We start from the raw sequence: 21,251 nt of genomic DNA on the forward strand, positions 1-21,251 counted from the left end.
CAGTGAGCCTGATGACTGACTAACCCTGCTGAACCTGGGGACACCAGCATCCCATGGGGCAGCTGTCTGCCACCCGCAGCGCCAGGGACTAACCTAGCTAAAAACTTGTTCGCTCAGCCTAGAGAAGTCTCTAAGCAATACGCCAGCCTTCGGACGGAGTCAACTCGTACACCTTCAGGGGGTTATGTCATAGAAAGAATTTTATGTTTTTCTCGGTTTTACTGGCCCTGCGAGCACTTCAGCAGTTCCCCCTGCTGCAGCAGTACTTGGAAGCCTGATGTTTCCAGATCCGCACTACAGATCTGCACACCAGCCCGCTGCCCTCGCACACAGACGCACGTGAGGCCACGGTGCACTTCTCAGTGCACCATTCCTTGTGCCTGAATGTTGGCTTTGCTTTCCCCAGAAGCACCAGCTTGGAGCCTTTATGAAGGGTAGCTGATCTCAAAGGGACAGCTGTGTCCCAGCTGGTGTCGCAGTGCAAGGCAAACCACGGCAGCAGCATGTGCTGGTCTTAATCCGTGGGAATCCCCCTTTGAGGTCACCTGTGCTACCCATCTGCATTTTAATCCGCGGTAACTAAAACCTTGTACTTGCTACCCTGGCTGCTGAGGAGAGGCGAAGGAGCGGAGCTGCTCTAGCACAGCTTTGCCTAAGCCGTGCTGAATCTGCGGGGAATCCGCTTGCCTGAGGAGCTCTGCCTGGCCCTGGGACACAGGGACTTAACGTCCTCAGAAGGTCTCATCTGCCAAATCTCACTGACTTTTGCCCTGATTTTCATATACTGTAAGAAAGTTGTAGAACTGAAAGACCAAAAAAGCACTCCAGTGTCTGGAGGAAAAACGAACCTGGAGAGATTAAAAGAAGGGGCGGGAGAGCGGTTATCAAAATACATTCAAAAGAGAGAGAGAGAAAGGTTACAGCTCGTATTTGTCTGGGCTGTATGCAGCCTGTAGGACAGAAATGGGGTGCAGACCCTAACACTTGTGCCTGCTCAAATAAGAAGGCAGGAGTCTGGGAGGGAAGGAGGGATAAGATGTTGTCAGACTGCTGTTTCGCAGGCTAGAGTGTATTTTGACTGTATTACGTACCCCTGTTCCTAGACCCAGCAAGACAAAGACGAGAGGCAACCCAGCCACAGGAAAGGAGGCTTCTTCCATTTAACTGGACAGCAAAACAGCGGATCGACAGGTAAGATTTCAGAGAGAGACGTGACTTCAAAATCCTTGCTAAAAATTTTTTTTACGATCAATTTGCTTGTAAGACAAAACAAGCAGAGGGGTGCCCTTGGCTTGCCTCGGTCCAAAGCCGTGGAAGGCTGCACGCTCTGTACCGAGCCAGCTCTCTGCAGCCAGACAATCCAGGTAGACATTACACCTTAGAGCACCGCACGCAGAACAAAGCGATCAGTTTTTGCTACCTACGCGCTTGAAGGACTAGACTGCAGGCTATAATCTAGTGTTAAAAACCTTGGTATCATCAATTTTCTCAGCAAGAAACAAAACAGGCCAAATCCTGTAAACAATGCAGAGAATGTTTAAATACTGTCGAGTTTTAAGTGTAACTTGGATGAAGTTGAGCTCAGGTCTATGGAGAAAGGCTGCCGACGGCTGCTTCCACGTGCGCTGAGCACTGTTTGTATGCGCCAGTGCGTACACAAGACTGAACGGCACGTGGAACATGCACAGATTTAAAGGCCATTTAGTGAATTCGGCTCTATGCACGTTACTTTTTCTGAAGGTAAGATACAGACGGAGGGAAACCAGCGAGTATCTCTGAATCAAATCAGAGCTACTTTCCTGTAAATCTCCAAAGAGAATATGCCAAGAAGGAAGTGAGTATCAGCTGTGATTCTCCTACATACAGGGAGACTGACACACAATATTAAACACAGGATTTGTGCTAGGATTTAATATACCCTGTCTTCCAGTATTCCAAGCACATCTGACTTTGTTGGAAGGTTTTCCAAATGGAAACATGATACTTCACTTACTGCATTTCATTTAAATTTTGCAGAATACTAACAAATACATTTTTAATTATGAAGACTCGATGTTCAACATATACAAGCGTCACAGAATTTTCTCTAAGGTAAGCTCATGTATCTCAACCAGAACCTGTTGCAAGGAATTGAAAAAACTGTCAGTTTTAAGAAAACTCTATACCTATATGTAATTACATATATATGGGTATTACATTCAGAGTTACTATATTTTTTTGGCTAGCACTACCTAATCAGTGTGGACATTCTTTGTTTTACATGCACAGTTTTTGACACAAAACATTTCATGAAAATATGTTCCAAAGATCCAAAGGATCTATAAATACTGCAATTGTGCTACCAAATACATTTAGCGGGGCACAGGGAGACAAAAGCGATGCACCTCAGCAAACAGCAGGCAGACTTACTGTGTCACTCTTTGAGATTCTTTGGAAATGATTCTGCTCTTCCAACCACCTCCCCTCCTAACCCGTCTCCCTTAAGTCTGTGCATTTGCTTCACTGTGCTTCCAACTTCTGACTTAATCTTGTTTTGCCAAAAAATCCTGGGAAGGGGAAGGGCAGCAGCTAAGCACTGACCAGAGTCCATCAGAGCCAATGATAATTAGCTGCTGATTTCATCAGCCTTTGGTCTCAGCAACGCATCATTTTCCAGAAAGTGTTTGAAAACACTTTCTATTAATTATATAGTAAAATGATGTAATTTAGTAAAATGATGTAATTTAATAATATTATTTACACTGCAGACTCTTTGACAGAATTCTTTTTCACAACATGAACATGCGAAGAGACTCTTTGATTCTGTCTGAATTTTGACTGAATTCAAAACACATTCAAATAATCACAGTAATTAGCATTAAACTTTTACTACAAGCACACATTTCCTGCCAGTACGCCACCTCGGATAAAACAGAGCCGAGTGCTCAGCCATGTGGGCATCCAGCGCTTGGACTGGCGGCTTGCAGTGCTGAGCCCCTCAGCAGCTCGCAGTGACCCTCGTTCGTTTTAGTTTTTCTAATTTCTTGCATGCACCTATCACATGAACAGCATGGCTGAGACATGAACACGCTTCCCTGTCCACTCACCTTAGCTAAACTGCAGCTGCTCCCTTCTCCACCCACCACAGTGATGAATTCCAGTGATGGCCTCTGACCCACCTCCAGCCGCCTATTTTTGGGGCAGCCCACTCTAAACCTTGCCAAACATGACATTGCTAAGGACTGTGCAAAATTAACCACAGGCATCGGACTGTTGAAAGTTCAACCAAATCAAACACTTGGAAATCTTGAACCAAAAACTCCCCAAAAATAGCTAGATTTAGAATGGTTTCAGACAAAAGCGTCTATTGGTGCACAATGCACCAGGGAACGCTGCCCAGAGGCATCAGTGTCAAATGCAGGTTGTTAAAACAGCTCCATCCACCTTTACGTGTTCTGGAAACTGAGGGTCTCCCAAAAACGTTGTCAGCTGGCAGCCTGGGGGATGGAGGGCGCCTCAGCATGCTGCGCAGTAACACCACAGGTGAGCAAGGGCTCCAGGCTCCTGCCCTCCCCTGCTATTACGCCTCCCTCCCCAACCTGTCTGGCCAGCCTGTCCCACGGGCCAGTTCTTCTGTGGGTATTTGCCCACAGGGAGCTTTATCAGGACCACTATGGCATTTCCCACAGCCCAGTTAATGTCTGCAGCCACAGCCCATCTGCAGGGGACGGTAACTTTGGAAATATTCCCCTATAGGTTGATTTCACGTTCCATAATACAAGTGTCTGCAGCGTAATTTAAAGGCATATGTGCAAAAACCAAGAGCTCTGTTTTGCCCTTGTTAATTAAGGGACAAGTAAACAGCATCATCACCAGCGTTCCTTCTCCGCAGCCCAAGGATGGCTACAACACCAAAGCTTTGGCGCAGTGGCGGTCATCCCTTGTGAAATGGCATTTCTTGCCCATGAGGCTGCTGCCTAAACACAAGCCACCTATTTATTTCTGCTACCATCCACCTATCTGTCCAGTTATCTTCTTTTGTTTCAGATGTTTAATTTTAAACCTAATGTCAAAACTCTGAGTATAAAATGAAATACATTTTGTTTAAAATACTCTGGGCAATTTTTATAGAACATCCTTTTGAAAAAAAAAAAAAAAAAAAAGTGCAGAGATCAATTTTTTTAAGTCCATCCCGCAGGCACCATCATTTAATTATGAGTGAGACATAAATTATGCATTTACACATTGTTGCATTTTCTATAAAATGGTGTGGAGATTTTTTTTTTGTAGTTTTTGGAACTCTCTCTTTCTTCCTGGGGGCACTTTGGAGGAAAAAAAAACTGCCGCAGGCTATACATTGATGAAAAAATTAGCATTTATCAGTATAACACCATTATGAGACCAGCATGGCACTAACATACACAAAATCTAAATCTAGTTTTCTGCTTAGACTTAGGAAAACCTGAAAGACTGTGATCTCACCAGGCAGAAAATGTCTCCTTGCAGTATAAGCACTGAAGGTAATTGGGCAGAAGCAAATAATTTGCATATAATTGAACAAGAAATAATAAAAAAAAAACACCCCAGCAAACAGATGAGCCAGCACCGAAAGGACATTACCTGCACTGAATTCAACCGGCAGTATCCATTCAAAGGAAACCTAATAACATGGGTAGGGTCCTGGTTCCAGCCTGCATTTACGGAGTTGCACATGACGTCCCCAGTCTCCGGGAAGATCTCTTCTATTAAAGCTTTCTCCCCGCTCAATGCAATTCTTTCCCCCAGATCTGGAGTCACTCTTACGACCAAGCAGTCACAAGGCTGGAAATGTTTCCTTTGTTCTTTCTCTTGTTTCCATCGCTCAAGTTCCTTAATCATTGGCTGCAGCTGGTAATACTTTGCTTCTTCATATAAAAGATTAAAGTCCTGGGAAAAAAAAAAGAAGAGAGGGAGAGAGAGAAACTAGAAATGCTTATAGTTCTTTTCTAAAAATGAGTATTTTCCTGTTTGACCTACTTAGGCTTATGTATTGTCAGCAAGAGTGCAAAGGCAACAGGTATCCACATACTTTGTCTTCGTCTTACACCTACACAGAAAACCACACCGTGTTAGTGTTGAATCTATTTGAGCTGACCGTGAAGTTCCCATTGCACTGAATTATTCTTTCATTTATGATCCCACAAGCTCAATGCCAGAAGGCTTTACTTTTGGATTAAGAAATCAAAATCACTGGTTGCAATAAGCAAAGCCTGCTGATGTAAGAGACGATGTCCTGAGCCCCAATCTGCACTCTTGGCCTCAGATACTCACTTCTGATCTTACAACAGAGTGTCTGGGACTTCGCTGTCACCTCTTGCACACATGTTATAAGACAGAGATGTCGGTTCAGCTTCACTTTTCATCTGTCTGCTGAGTCTGAAATTCCGCTCAGCTTCTCCCTGCATTTCATGATTATTCATGTATTTAAAGCATACTTTGGAGCCTGGTAAATTATACAGAGGTAGTGACCATCCTGCTGGCTGGGAGCTCAGCTATGCATTCCAACAACTTAAAAGAAACAGCTCTCCCCAGCCATTTGTCCACCAGCTTGCTTGGGCTTTGGGCAATTCAAATTCCCAGTTTGATGCAATTCCCCGTTTATTGACTGAGATGTCTTCTGCACATCCTGCTTAATAACTTTTCATCCGATTTCCAGCAGATCTTCCCACCTCAGCTTAAACACATGAGAGTATGTTGAGGCAAAGGGTGTCAGCAGCCCCCCGACCCGAGGAAGCAGCCGTGCCCACCAGACCAAGCCAAAGAAAGGGGGAAGGCCCCAGCAGGCAGTTTGCTTACACTGGCTCACCAGCTCCTTCAGCCCCCCGAAGGGAAGAGGAGCAACAAGAGCACAGCACCAGCTCCTCTCTGCAAAGACCTGCCATTTGCTTTCCTTGCTCCTACACCTGCTTACAGATGGAAATGCTGCACCGCAGGCACAGTGAATGCATTTTGAGGAGTATGCTGCAGGTCAGCACCTGGACAGAAAGGCCCATTCTCCACCACTGCAATGCAATGAAGTGAAAAATCAAAAGAGTGAAATGACTTGGAATGATTTGGACTGGAAAGAAGGGCATGACAAGAAGTAACTGGGAACCAACACGAAAATTGCATGAAAAACAATGGCAGTGCCGCTGCTCCAGGACTCGGGGAAGAGGGGAAATCAAAGGCCAATGAACATGCAGCACAAAAAGGTGCAACTCTTCATAGAGCCTTGGAATTAACCTGCAAAATCTGCTGCTGCAGGATACTGTTGAACCAAAGCAGTTAGCTCTGTTCAAATTTGGCACCACAGACCCACCCCGGCAGTGGAGAGGTGCTCCTTCACCCCAGGGCTGCCAGCAGCCTGGAGATGTATGAATATTCACGGTGACACCGGCAAGGTTATCACATTACAAAAGGGACATCCAATCCTTTACATCTCTTTGATGTCTGGTAAGGCTGGGACAACACACACACACACACCACTAAGGGAGAAAAAAGGACTGGAGAAGGCGCAGAGAGGAAAAAGGGATAAGAGCAAGCCGGAAGAAATGGCACACTCCTGGGAAGTAGCTGGAAGATGAAAAACAACAGGAAGATTAAAGAAGAAATCATACAGAAAGCACGCTGCAAACAACTGGAGTTGGGAACAGGCCAGACAAAGAGGTGTGGAGACTGGCTGCATCACCTGGTCCTGGGTAGACAGCATCAGACCCGAAGCCTCGTCCCCGATGGAAGGTATTTCCCCCCCTCCCCAAAATCTGCACCCTCTGCTGAACCATTACTGCTTTTCTCTGCTCACCAGTGAATCTCCCGGGTTACTGAGTATGGGATTGGTTTAAATCTACAGAGATTAGTGGCCTAAATTAAAAAAACAACCCCTGTCCCAAACTTTCCAAAATCTTCCTGTGGGACACCGGAGCAACACAGTCCACCACCTAACTGCGCTCATTACAGAGGTGTGTGCAGGGGCCCATCAAATGTTCACTGGGCATCTGCTGGTCCCACGTATCTCTCTTTTGAGCAAAGGAAAACATGCAGTGGTAAGGGAAAATGTAATGCTGTAGAGCAGCGAACAGGAGCAGCTAGTGCTTCCTGAAGGCAATGGAAAGTCTCCCACTGTTTTCAGTAGGTCCTGAAAAATTAGTTGTAGAATATCTGTCTTCATTGTTACTACAAGGTATTGCTTGTAAGGTCAATCAAGTGAATATGTGCTAAGAAAAGTCAACAGTAAAACCCAGAAGAGTTGGTACGGTGATATAAAAACCAAGTCCTTCATTTCTGCAAGTAGAGAGGGGTACAGTGCTCCTGAGGCTGGAAGCCAAGCCCATGACATTCACGAGAGCCTTTTCGACTGACTTCACTGGGCTTTGGGCTAGGCTGGCAGTATCCTGAATCACAGGAGTTCAACGGTCCAGCACCCCCAGACCGGAACGGTAATGTCATACAGCAAGCAAAACCAGGATCGCACCGCCTCTGCCTCCCCACAGCCAGCCATGAGCCCACGGCATCAAATCCAGCTCTAGTGACTCCTGCCAGCCACCGTTTCTCCTAAAATAAACAAGATCAGGTTTACATTCTGATACAATTTCATGATAAGACTAGTTTTCAAATGAAACACTCTTCTGCTACCGTTCCCAGAACGATGCAGTCACGCTTCAGCTGCTGGCCGTGTGGAAATGGGGCTGTGCTGGGGCATCGCGCGCTCTGGGATGAGGTGTGCACCTGGCCACCACTGCCTGGGTTAAGCCAAGGTATTTGGGTAGGTGTCTAAAATAAGCCTCTCATCTCCATGTCCGTTCCACTCTCGGGTTGAGCACAAATATGCTGGAAAGGGTTCTGCAGCTGGAAGAAGGGGGTTGTAACAGGAGCTGGGAATCTGAGGTGTGCTGGTGCGAAGGGGCAACGTGCATGTGCGGCGTGGGGGAGTCTGGGCACTTATTATCAGGCAGTGGCAATGAGGGAAATGTGTAGCGCTGTACCAAGTAGAGGGGATAAAAAATTGTCTTCTGCTAGGTAAGAGGAAATTCATTGCTGTCGACTAGTGACAGCGCCGGGAAGGGACACCTTCCCACCGAGTCACTTGGGCACCACTAAGGAATGTCACAATGTATTTACGGAGGGAAGAGGATTTTGCAAAACCAGGAAGAACGAACAAACGGCTCACAGTCTGGGGGCCTGGTTCTCTAAAGGCTGCGCTCGCACAGGGTAACGGACTCAACACACCGTTAAGTACATCATCTTCTCAATTCAGGTTTGATACACTGTTTGGAGAACTGTGTATCTGTGACCGGACTGGAAGCAATGCCCAGCCCTGGACTGTCTACAAAAAATGTCCAGGTAATACCGACACAGGAATTTCCACTCTGCACTGCAGATGTACAACTCTACCCTGACGATTTGCAAAAGTTTAACATGAAACATGAAGCAGAAGAATTCAGTCCACCAGGGACCTCACCAGGGATGTGCCACAGGAGCTGCAAGAAAACATTTCCATGCTGCTCACTTTTGTAAGTTACCAAAGGCAGATGCAGACACGCATCTTTCTAGATCTATCCAGAAGAGGCACGTTTCACTGAAACGGGCACAGGAGTAGCTGCAGGGTGCTAACTGCCTAGCACAGTGGCAAAGTGCACGCAGTCTCACAGAAACAGCCCCAGAGCAGCCGGGTACAGCTTCTGTCCCAGGGGTACGCTGATAAATGCGTACAGCTGCTGCAGCACCCCCCTCACGGAGGGTCCAGCCCTGGCATCGGTGCGTGTTGCTGAGCGGCAGGCAGTATCCCGCAGCAGATTTTGTACAGTATCCAGGTTCCTTGTGCTGCAGGACTAATGATGCATCTCTCATTTCTCCAAAGGATTATTTCCCTACCTTCCCAACCTCTTTAACAGCAGTGTACTTCATGGCAGCACAGCCCAGAGTCAAGCACTGTGTACGGGAGCTAATGGAGCTGACTGTGTTTAGCCAAGGAAAAACTGTTTTACTCCAAAGGTGATTCCCACCAGCCAAGGTCCTTGCTCACGAGCAGGGTGCTCCCTGCTACACTAAAGGGCAGATAGACAGTCCAGCCTCTGATTTTGCTGTAAAGCACCATAAAATGCCTTCATGAGCTACCATGAGCCTTCAGCTTCTTGCGGCTGTTTTAAGAACTAGTGGAGAAGTTCTGTCAGGTCACCTGGAAAAGGGAGCAGATAGCCAGGTGGGATGCACACAGCCTGCTGGAGTGCACACAGCACTCCATCCACAACTTCTGGACAGCATTTAGATCTCATAGCAAAGGTAAACAGGCCCTTCAAAGATGCACCTTTTTGCCTTTCACAAAGTAATTTTCTCCTCATGATTCAGTAGAAAAGCTTTTTTTCTGGTGGGTTTCACATTGGCTAAATTCTGCAGTCCCCTCTGACAGGGGTGACATCTTCCTGAGGTGGAGATGGGAAGTGTGACTGCAAAGCCAGCTGTGCTGCTGCTTCAACGTCAGTGCCAGTGGGTCCGTAAAGATCTGCTAAGTACAGGCAGAGACAGCCAACAGAAACTGTAAAACCATGTCTCCCGTGAACCTGATGCTGTTCTCTCAGTACTAAAGAGGCCCTTTATTTTTGTACCTGATGTTGACTCCTGAACAGGCTGAAATGGCTCTTTCCACCCGTTTTTCACTTGTTATTCTTTGTTACACGAAACAACAAACTGTCATCCTGACTCAACATTTCTTTTATATTTTAGTGCTGTGAAGCTCTGACTCCTGGCTACGAGAGAAAGTTGCTCTCTTCTGCGATGACAACTGCGCCATTTGCGAAGGTCAGTTTGAGAGCACTTAAAATTAGATGCAAGGACACTGATTTTAAAACGATAGTAATGAATTAGTGTGTTAGCCTTGTGGTTCTAGTGCTCTGTAATCCATATGAAACTCAAATATCCTGTGCGTTTGTGCTCCTCCCCTCCTTAAGATGGAGCAGTAAGATATCCTTAAGAGAAGCAGGGAGTGAGTCTCATGTAAGTAGGTACCATTCGTCCTGGTTTTGCATGAAATTATGTATTGGCAGTGAAGGGGACAGATGCTGCTCATAAATCTCCTCGGGAAGCACCTCTGATGGCAGGAGGAGATCAAGGCAGAGGATATTTGGGCTGCAGAGGAGGGGCAGCTCCTGTGCCAGCCACCCCTGACCCAGCAGTGGGCAGACTGGGGCATGCTGGCTCCACGCTCAAGGACGTTTGATGCTCAAGGTGTTGTGGAAGTGTAGGAACAGGGAGCTGTAAGCAGCTCCAGGCTGCTCACCATCGCCTCGCTCAGCACGGGCTGGCTGCAAGGGAGAGCTGAGCCAAAGAACGCACAGTAATTTCTCGGCGTACTTCATGTGGCTTAAAATCCCCCAAACCCAGGAAAATTATATGAACTATTAGAGTGTTGCTTTCAGCAGGGAGACCTGTCAGATACTAAACACTTTCAAGTTATGGCTTATTAGTAGTTGGAAGGGTAATTAATATTCACTGTAAACACACCAGTCAGACTTGATAATAAAGAACCACTAGCCTAGGAACACATACCCCACTTTCTCTGCATTTCAGTGTTAACTTAGTCTGAAAACAACACTTAAATAGCAAACACAATAATGCTAGTGCGGTACTAACATTCCAAACTTTCCAAAATAACCATCTGAGCAGCAATTCAAGTTGAAAAGCAACTTGGCTAAACCTTGAGGCTAATAAACTGCTTGATTAAATTAAGGGGTAAAAACTAATAAATATTCAAAACACTTGATAATGCTTTGTTTGACATAAAGAACATTTAATGCAAGTCTCACTGGAAAACCTGTCAGGTTTTATACCTTAAATAGAGTTTTGCATTTAGAAACACCAAGTGATTCCATTTGCTGCCTTTGATTATTGTCTTCTGTCACTTTAATCACGCTGGTAAAATTACACGATTTCTGTGAAGTCAAATCCGTTTACAATGCAGTTTTAATATAGCTTTGCAGCGCATTCTTCTATGCATTTTTATTTAGCTACTCCCTACCTAGCAATACTTTGCTTTGTTCTTGAGCCCTCATTAGCCTGGGGTTTGCTCTAAAGCTCTCCCAGGGAGGAACTAAATAAAATACAGTTAACCCTATGCAAAGAGATGGTCTGGAACAACGGACTGAGCCCGGGCACAGCGCCGGCTCTCCCGAGTCTCTCCCAGCCCTGCCAGCGGCTCGCTGTGCAGACAAGTCCTTGGCATCCACCGGCACTCTCACCTCCAGGCTCTTACCAAATCCTGCTGGTTTTGTTTCACAGCACCTCTGAAATCTGGATGCCAGCTGGGGCCATGATCAGCCCTAACTACATCTCTTCTGCCCTCTCTTCTCACACCTTCTTGTCCCACCAGACTGCCCCAAACACTGCTGCTAAGGCATCTCTCCGGCAGTTCGCCGACTTCTCCATCCTCTCCCCTTTACTTGATCCATCTTACAATCCACAGGGCTGGGCTGGGCTTCAGCCTCACTCCAACCTGCACGTTTGCTCTCATTCTCTACAAAGAGCTTTTTCTCACATGCCCCACTGGGTGCTCTGGCTCTCACCCTGCCTGGTGCACCCCAACCGCAGGGCTGCCGCTCCCCAGAAAGGCCAGCGCTCGGGACAGCCCTTCTGGCCGGGTGCTCCAGCACTGCCCATGAACGCCAGCACTCCTCCCTGCCTGGGACTGGATGTGCACTCCCATCGCACACCGTCTCTGCTCAGCGTTAACTGGGAGCGCTCCCATGCTGGGGTCAAGTACTTGTCACTTAGGTAAGAGCGGCTGAGGAGGGGTTTGCAGCATGCGGATCAGCTGTACTCCAAAGCCGAAGCCACCACAGCAACCACACGTCTGGACTGATGCAGTCTTGCCTACCGAGTCCAACGTGCAAAGCGAAATCTCACTGCACAGCACGGGAACCTTCCTCCCCAGCAATGCTGCACATCCTCTAACTGAGCAGATCCCCATCGCCATCCCAATTTATTCATCATTTCATCCTGGAGTTAGTGCTTTTGTTGAAACTTGTCATCTACAGTTTGGGCACTTTTGTCTTCTAATTTTCATACATAAGGATGACAATGTTGCAAGTTTCGTAAGCGCAAAGTCAAATAAACAAGGCTAGGAGGAGAGCGTTTAAACAATCAGGACTTGCAAAGCCACAACCAGCACCATTATTTCACAGAAAACATGTATTGCTCCTTAAAAAGCCCTCAGTAAACTGCATCTCCCAAGAATATTTTGACATTCATAAACTGTGTAAAGATTGCTTCCTGAAATCAAAGTATCTGCATCGGTTACATCTAACACAAATCCTCATGGGCTTGTTTAAGGGTGTTTCTTTTTTATACCAACAAGAAAAAGATTTATACAATTTAAGTCCTCTAAGTATCAAATTTAAAATATTTCTTCCAGATTCTGAGCATTAAACCCTGGTAAGTGCTAGTTGCTGATGTTGCTTCTTAATTGTTGTTATACCCTTATAAATAAGCTAAAAATGTGAGAAAATACAATTAGTTTAGAAAAACTGATTTAGCCATAAGCTTCATCGTTTAACTTTTTATGGTATCCATGACAACAATTGGTCCATTTATTAAATAATAGCATCCCTGGTGTAATACACAAGTACTAAAAATCCTAACAATAAACAGCAACATTTAGTTAAGTGTGTTTAGGTCAAGTACACAAACCAACCTGCACCAAAACAAATGACAGAACGGGAGGAAAAAACAGATTGCAGACTATAGCTTTCCTTACCTTAAAGTCATCTGGGAGCAGTAGCTTAGATGTCCTTAGGAAGCTTAATATATATCTGAAAATTTCACCATCTCGATCAATGAAATAATGTTGTTTTAAACTGTCCAAGACAATAGGCTCTGTGCCATTAAACAGACGACTTATTCTGAAAAAAAGAAAGAAAAAGAAATGGGCAAAAGAGACAAAATCTCATTATACCCTCAGGGCTTAAGAACATCCAGCCAATTTAGCTGCATCAATTCAATGTGCATAAGGTAACACAGTATCTTAATTTGGTGACAAACAAGTGCACAGAGACAGATGCCCCAGTCGTGTGCGTGCACCACACGCTCGCACACGCGGAGCACGCGTGCAGGCGCACACACCAGCAGCAAGAGCCCTGCAGCCGCCCTGGCACTAAGCTCGCGCTGCCCCAAACCAGGGCTGTGAATCAGGCCCACAAGCCCACCAAGAAAGTGCCTGTGAAACGCCCACCCGCAGCTGGCAGGGGAATCCTGGTGCGAAGGTGCACCGCCGGCTGTTACAGACCCCTGCCCGCCATCTCCTGCTCACGGCGAGCCGAGTGGTTACTCGGAGACGGGATCCTAGCCACAAGCTTTTCCTCCAGCTGGGCTGTCGTTTTTGATCAAATGCCACCAAAGCCCTTCCGTGCTAGAGGAGAGGCTGCCCATACGCCGAGATGAGCCGTACGGACCCCTCGGTGGTGGGTAAGCGTCCACCCAACGCTGCATGCTTTGGCAAACCGGCAACCAATGGCCCGTGCAGCATCTGCAGCGCTGCCTGCGGGACCAGTCCCACCACCAGCAGTCCTGGGGATCAGAGCTTGGCAGAAGAAAGCAACGTGGCCAGTCTTTTGTAAGCAAAGGAAAGGAAGCGGGACCTATGAGACTGGGGGATCAGCTGGTTACAGGACCAAAATACCGCATCAGCTACATCACTCCAGCTGTCTCCACGTCCTGAGGAGCACGCTCTGCAGAAAGCAAACCGGGCATCTGCCTGGCTGCTGTTCCTCCCGCCCTTCCCCTCCAAACGCCTGGCTTCTCTCAGAACGCTTTGTCTTCTCATGAGAAATAACCCAGCTGAATATATGTTCTTGAAAGGAAAATCGCAGGAGACAGACAGCAACGACCTATTAAGTAATTGAGTCCATCTCTCTGACAGTGCAGCATTGTTCCCAACTGCAGAGTGTCTCGTGTTTCAAAGTCAAGTCTTAAATAACCCTGCCAGTGAGGACTCCTCCATTTCCCAGAGAGACTATCCCGCAGCCTGCTGGATTTCACTGTCAGGCCGTCCCTCCGACTTGGCCGTGCAGTCCCCTGTGTGTCCCTTGCTGAGACCAGGACAGGGCTTTCCCCCGCTGTGGATAACAAGCTCACCAAACCCTGCCAAAGGCAACGTGGTGCTGCTGGCAAATGCCACGGCCTCGCCGCCTCCTTCCTTCCAGCATCACCACCGCACCCCAAGCCTTCTGGCCCGGCAGCGAGGGGAGTGGATGCGAGAGACCCGAGCCCGGCCAGGGAAGGCAGGCGCCCACCCGGGCGATGGGAAGGGGCAGGTTCGCTGCCCCACGGCCGCCCGCGGTGCTGGTGCCACCGGCTGCACCCCACGCCGCTGGCTTTGCCTTGTGGGTTCATGCAACACGGTGAGATTTGCTCTCCACAGCTGCACCTCGGTCTGATCTTCTAACTTGCTAATTTAGTTGCAAATTTAATTAACATGCCGTTTATTTCTAAATTAACTGTGGAGATATTAAATAAAACTGGACTTAGCAAGTCCCCACTGAATTCAGCTAAAAATCTTTCTGCCCTCTTAAGCAAGCTCCAGGTTTTACTGCCTGCTCTCGTGTCTGTGTCAGCATTCAGCTAGTCCAAGATACTTAGGAGAATAATCAAATGCTCCCCTAAACCCTAAGTGTAACGTGTTTACTATTTTTCTTCATCCTCTAGCTTTTCCAACGGTATCAGAGAACACCATCCGGTTCATGCTGCAACATTTAATTTATATAATCCCAAGGTTCGGTAAGCCTCCAGTAATTTACTATTTTCTTTTTCATTGTTATTTTAGGGCCATCTGCCCGAGACAGTTATATATGTTGCTTTGTATAGTGTTAAATTTTATTCCAGGAATAATTTATTTCCTCAGACATGCACATGAGCCAGTGTGCTGTGCCGGGTTAGACTGAAAGCTGAGGAAACACTGAGAGAGCAACTTAAGGCTCAGTATGGTGCATTTATTGAGTAAATTTGCGTGGCTATTGAAGGTTTTGAGATCTTACACCCTAAGCACACCGGGCTGTATCTTAAACCTCCTCCCCTTCGCTGCCCTTTCCCTGTGAAGTCTGCAAAAGCAAGGCGACGGCTGCTGTTCGGCTCTGCCACGCGTATGGGGGAAGGTTTGCCAACAACGACAGGGTGCAGGGAAGACAGGGTACAAAATTTTAATGGGCCGCTCTTTAATGTAGTGAAGCATTTTTTTGGTAATGAAAACAAAACATGAATTTTTAGGCCTTTGTGGAGTGCCCTGAGCTGTATTTCTTCACCAGCAAAATTACTGCTGGGGAAAGAAACTTGCAGAGTGTTGAAAGACTTAACTGCCACCCCAAAAACAGAGTGATGAATAGTTCCAAGGATTTATTTGACATTTTAGGGGGCTGCTATTTTCCAAGAACCAACTTCACTGCAGCATGTTGTAACGCTGCATGCAGAAAGCGCTCCTGCTCCTCCCTTCTTGCCAGTATAAACTGTACCTGCACAAAGTCCATCAGAAAATGCAACACTGTGAGAGCACCAAGTGAACTCAAATGGCAGCTTCAAAAGGAAAGTTTGCCTGACAGGGTTACTCATCACATGTGAAGCCATGGAAAAGAGCACGGTGACCAGGGGCAGCTCCACAAGCCTCACCGGGACCCAGCGTGTTCAGTGGATGGGTCTCGGGTGGCCAGAATGAAATGCCGCACACAGAAGCACGGAAGCAAAATGCGCACAGGCTGTCAGAGAGCCGGCAAGTTAGCAAGTGCCAGGGGATAGGAATGGTTTTGCACTGTGCAAACTTGTTGATGTTCAATCAGAAATTATGTCCTAGTCTGGCTGGCGGCCTCAGTAAGCTGCTCCCTCCAGCACCCTGCCACGTGATGTGAGTTAAAGTCATGGGGAATGGCTGCAGCTCTCAGACTGGGCAGCAGTCACCCTGAAAATGGCTGGGTTTGTAAGTGGTCATGGTGCCCAGTACTGTACTGGTGGACAAATTGGGTACGGGTGTTTTCACTTGTTTATGGCATGTGGGAATGGCACTTCCAGTGATGCTTGTGAAGAGGTGGGAGGCACAGGAAAACAGGGATGAGGCAAAGAGAACTGCACTTGGATCTTACAGCCATGGGTGAGTCTGTGCAATCAACCCCTCTTCAGCATTCCCACCTTCTGGAAGAAATTCATCACTTTCTAATTCAAGAACACTCTTAAAACTTCTGTCCAAGATTTAATTTCCAGACAGGGAGCACAGCAAGCCAGCATCAACCCAAGTAGGTGCAAGCCTAAGGATGGCAAGCTTGCCTTTCCATTGCTTCCACCTCCCTGGCCAGGTCCCCCTGCACTCACATCACCTTCCCAGTGCACGGCTCTTCCCAGCTGTCTGTTCCTCCTGCCCTCGCGGCAATATGCTCTTCCCTGCTGCCTGGCCACGGCTCTGCAGCGCTGCCCACCCTGAGCCTCTCGGGGCCCCTGCTCCCGGCCACTGCCGCATCACGTCCCTGCGGAGCAGAGCCACAACGGGGCTGGTGTCCAGCCCCCGGCTTAGTGGGTCTAGCTGGCACCTTGAGCCCCGGCTGGATGCTCTTCCCTGCTCCTCCCAACATCCAGAACACAACCTGTTGATCCTATTTCTACAATTTCTTTGTGCTTCTGTTGTTTCTGCTAAAGGCTTTTACATTTTCAATAATGTTTTGCCAAAACGCCAAGGGGCGAGTTTCTAGCTTTGTACCGATTTTACTATGATATTAAGATCTCCTTTTATTAGATTAAAAACAAACAACGCAGCCAGCCAACCCACAAGGACAAGAGCGCCAGTAAATTCTTTTCTTAGTTCCTTGGGCAGGGGAGGAAGCCGTGTGCAAGTACCTACAGCCGGCTGCTGCTACCCGCACCCCCCGTAACGCTGGCCACCGATTTTCTTTCCAGGCAAGCTCCCTGCAGCGTTTGTCGAGATGGGAGCACAGAGAGGGCCCGCAGGGCAGGACTCCAGCCCCCACAGCAGAGCTCACGGCACACCATCGCTTTCATAAACTCACCCAACTCCATCTTACAAGGAGCCAGGGCTTTTTGCACCCCCAGCTCCCTCGGGAGCACCCTCAGTCTTCCCAAGATCGTCACTGAGCGCAGCCACGGCTCTGCACATCACATACCGCTGTTGGGGGGTTTAACAGCGCCTTGGGACAGGAGAGTGGTTTTATGTGGGGAGGGGGGGTGCTGCTTTCTGGTTTGGGGCCAGTTTAGCCATTTTCTTGACAGATCTTTTTTTGAACAGAAAACAGAAGTTGTTAATAAATCTAGTTCCAGAGGCTTTAAGAGCAGCACCCAGTATTGTGGGATCAGTGGGACCAGCAGCAACCGGGGCTGTAGCGAGCAGCAGCGGAGCCCACCACCCCCGAGCCCCAACACTGGGGGGACCACTAGATCCCATCCCCCCTCGGCCACCCGCCCAGCCAGTGCAGCGACACCGCGTAAGTAAAACTCTCTATCACAACATTGCACTAAAAGTATTAATTTAAGTAATTACGAGATTAATATTTAACCATTCAGTGATATTTTTGTCATTCATAATTCAGTTGTTTACATTTATTAAAAATTGATTCTGTAGACACTTTTTCTGCCCAATGTCAAATCAGCAGGGAGTGCACATTTCAGCAAACTGTCATGAAAATGCGTCTCTTTCCTAATTTTATGGGAGGAGAGGAGAAGAAGAGAGACGCTGCTGTCTGTGCATCCTGCAAGCGCACGGGCCTGTGCTCTGCTCGGTGCCCTCCGCTGCGGCTGCTGCTCCTCCAAGCATCCCCCTGCTCCGCTGGGCACAAATGCACAGGGGAGCCGACAGGAGCTCTGCAGCTCTCCCTGCCATTTACACGGCAGCCGTCGGTTGTGCTTGGCTGTTGGGCCTCGCTGCGGAGCTGGAGGAGGCAGCGGTTGTGGGAAATGCCACAGAGAGGAGGAAGAAGGTTGTTTAGAGCCAGGACACCGAGCATGACCTGAAACTGCCCCGTAGGACATGCTAGCAAAGCGTCCCAGGTGTATGAGCAGAGTCCACTCGTTGCCGCTGAGCACAAACAGTGCTGCTTATCTCTTAAATATTTGCTCAGTGTGGGAAGGATAGATACTGTTATCTGCCTGAAGAGAAAAAATGCTGCAAATTGGAGCAGAGGTGCTTGACAGACCAGAGCACCTTATACTGTGTCTGGCACTGCTGCCCGCGTGGCTATGTCCCTTAGGAGTCTGTCACTTGTCCCATCACAAGATAGTAACGCTGGGAAAGAACGGTGGGAAGCGTCGGAGTGGCTGTGCCCTACCCAGCCCTGGCGTGCCCGGAGCCAGCGCTCTGCTGGCACTGCTGCACCCCAGCCACAGCAGCACAGCCTGGGTGGGCAGTGGACAGTGCTGCCAGGTCTTTACAGTAGTGGGTTTTGTATTTCCCTTATTTTTACTGTAAAACTGAGAGGGTTTGTGCACAAGTTCCTAGCAAAGCAAACTGTAACGGAGAAAGCACCTGCAGCTGCTTTCCCCAGGGACGTATGTTAAAAACACCCAACCCACCCGAAACGCAGGCAGGGCTGGCCAGAAGAGGACAGGGGTAGCCCAGCTGAGCAGCAAACAGGTGTCTTCTGCCTTCTGGCCCGATGGTTGGTAGGAAGGAGGGATGTTAAAATACTCTCTCTGCCAGGACACATGCTCCCTCATGCCCCATACAGCAAGGAACGTGGCTAAAGGTTGCATCTGGCTGCAGTAAGTTTTCTGATCTGCCTCAATTTAAAACTTCAGCTATAATTAGCGTGAAAGTCCATAAACAAAGCTGTATTGTATGGTTATACTGTACCTTCACACCCTGCTACCTGACCGGTGATTTTAGGCCTTTCTCCAATTATGGCAAAGCAGTGCTAAGGAGAGGCACCGTCTGAGCGCAGGTCTGCGACCTGGCTGTGCTACGCTGCAGGAACTCAGCGCAGGCTTCGCCCTCACGGCTCTGCCACAGTTTCCATTTTAATCAAAGATAACGTCTTGACCACCTCAGACTGCTTCGGGCGTACGCTTGGCTTGGAGGGTGTTTCAGCTGGGGAGAATTTTGTTTTAAGCATCTTTTAAATCTTTTATTTGTACGGTGATGGGAAGAAGTGAGGGTAGGGGGGAGAGTCTGAGTCTTAAACTGAGGGTATAAATCGTTGCTCTGCAAACTGAAATCCAAGCAGTCATGGGTGCTTTGGACTGGTTCATGTGCCTGCATATGCAGAAAGGCGCCCCAGAGGGGGGTTCTGGCACAAGTAAGCCCAGATCAGGTCCCGGCTTCCAGTCCCAAATGGAGTGCAGGCATCGAGCCCACGGTGGCAGGCAGGTCACCGCTCCGTGCACGCTCGAGCCACTCCAACCACTGACTCCTTCCCCCACCACTCCTGCAAGACCAGGGTGAGCATCCTACATTTCAGCAGGGCAGCCTCAGCCACTAGCATCCTACAGGCACTGCCTGTCCCCATACAGGCATTGCCAGCTTCACACCCTTCAATCCTGATGGCACAAGTGAGTGACCCGACACTCAAGTACAAAACTGACCTCTGAGAACCAAATGGAGATAATAAAGCCTGTGACCCCAAAGCCCGTCTCTCAATTTTTAACAAGAAAAGAGCATCAAGTAGTACAGTCTGATCTCAGCAGAGGGATGGAGGAGGTAACACAAGCTAACAGGTTTATCCATCTCCAGTTCCTGTAACCTCTTGTTCCTGCCTTCCAATGCTGATCCTGGAATGCCATCAGAGGTTTTTGAGCCATATGCTCACTTTTCAGTGCTTTCGAAGGATATTACGGTCATTAACTATTAAGTACCTGAATGAACGGCAGCATCGATTACCTAGATTTAATACTTCATATTTTGGTGTTCAGGCTAGAATATCTATTTTTTCAATAGATCAGAGCTAGTCTATATAGTATCAACACGTATTTTTAAAAGTCAATAATCCGTAAAGAACATTATCAGCTACCACGCAGAATCATTCTTTCGAAGTTTTGGAAGGATTTTTTTTCTTTTTACTCATCACTAAAAAGGAAAATTAGGTATGTCATGGATGTTGTAGTTACAACAAAGGCATGGACAATTATGTTTTCAGTTCTCTGTTACTATCAATTAAAGTCCGCTGAAGCAACAGGTAATAAACCACTGAAGTGGAAATTACCTATTACTTTCAAAATGCCACAAAGCATTCACGGTAAAGATAAGAGATCTTACAGCTCTTTCTCTTCCACCTGTTGTTAACAGCCTATCTCTGCACTTAAGACAAAGTGGTGCGTGACTCTGATATATAATTTCATGGAAATATATATGTATTTTTAGATTTTTACACATGACACTTATTTTTAATTTGTAGAGACAGCATTGCCTATACATAAGCTAGCAGTTAAGACAAGAAATTGGAAACACTAATCCCAGGTAGCGAAGCCAGTGTCTTTTCCTGCATTAAAAAATTCTCTTGGTAGCCAAGAGCCACCCTGGTCCTGCATCCATGTGGCCAAGCATCCCATCAGGTCTTGAGGGAGGAGAGGAGGAGTGATCAAACAATTGCAATGAGCAGAGCAGTGACTTAAGGGAACTGAGGCTCCCATGAGCTTTCCTTTCCAGGCTTTTCATTCACACCAGCTTTACAAGGGTATTAACCCTAAGCCCTTCACTTCATCGGGATACTGGGATTAGGCCCATCAGCACTGGCCGCTCATTGCAAATTTATCAGCAGCATGTTTGTTCGCTGGGGACCTGCTTCTGCCACCCATCTCGCGGGGAGCCAACAGCTCAGGAGCAAAGCGCTGCCCAGCCATAAGTAACAGTGGCAGGATCCAGCCCTTCGCCAGGATAATGATTTTGTTTTCCCTTATTAAAGTAGCGTTTGTATATTTGAGTGTGTTATTTTAACAGCTATAAAAAGACTTCACTAAACAAACAGTTTCTAGTATGTTAACTGCTGTATTACGAATCCTTTCACTGCATTTGGCGTATAACCACATTTATAGGCAGGGTAAGTAGACACATACAGGCAGAGCGGCACTCATTCGCTACACACATCAGCATCCCACCACGTTTATTTAAGTTGGCAGTCACGAAATGCATTTGCTGTGCTTAACAACAAAAAAAAACGTAACTTTCAAATATAGGTACAATTTGCATTTCTCCATTAAAAGTTCCCTACACGCCACTGACATGGCTGGTTCATTCTTTGTAACAGAGACAGTGACAAACGGCCTCCCATTATTTTTTGATGCTTAACCAT

The 21,251-nt window shown here is 47.5% G+C and overlaps 1 protein-coding gene across 3 annotated transcripts in view; it reads right to left on the minus strand.

Annotated features, from left to right (window-relative positions):
- Window positions 1-21,251, minus strand: part of KCTD15 (potassium channel tetramerization domain containing 15) — a 46,215-nt gene that overhangs the window by 4,712 nt on the left and 20,252 nt on the right. For all 3 annotated transcript variants that reach the window (XM_040614992.1, XM_040614991.1, XM_040614993.1), the window contains 2 exons: window positions 12,743-12,887; window positions 4,600-4,905 (listed from right to left, as the gene is read on the minus strand). In XM_040614992.1, the coding sequence (XP_040470926.1) occupies window positions 4,600-4,905; window positions 12,743-12,887 (451 nt within the window). The remainder of the gene's footprint in view (window positions 1-4,599; window positions 4,906-12,742; window positions 12,888-21,251) is intronic.

Source organism: Falco naumanni, chromosome 15, assembly GCF_017639655.2.
Source record: "Falco naumanni isolate bFalNau1 chromosome 15, bFalNau1.pat, whole genome shotgun sequence".
NCBI lineage: Eukaryota > Metazoa > Chordata > Aves > Falconiformes > Falconidae > Falco > Falco naumanni.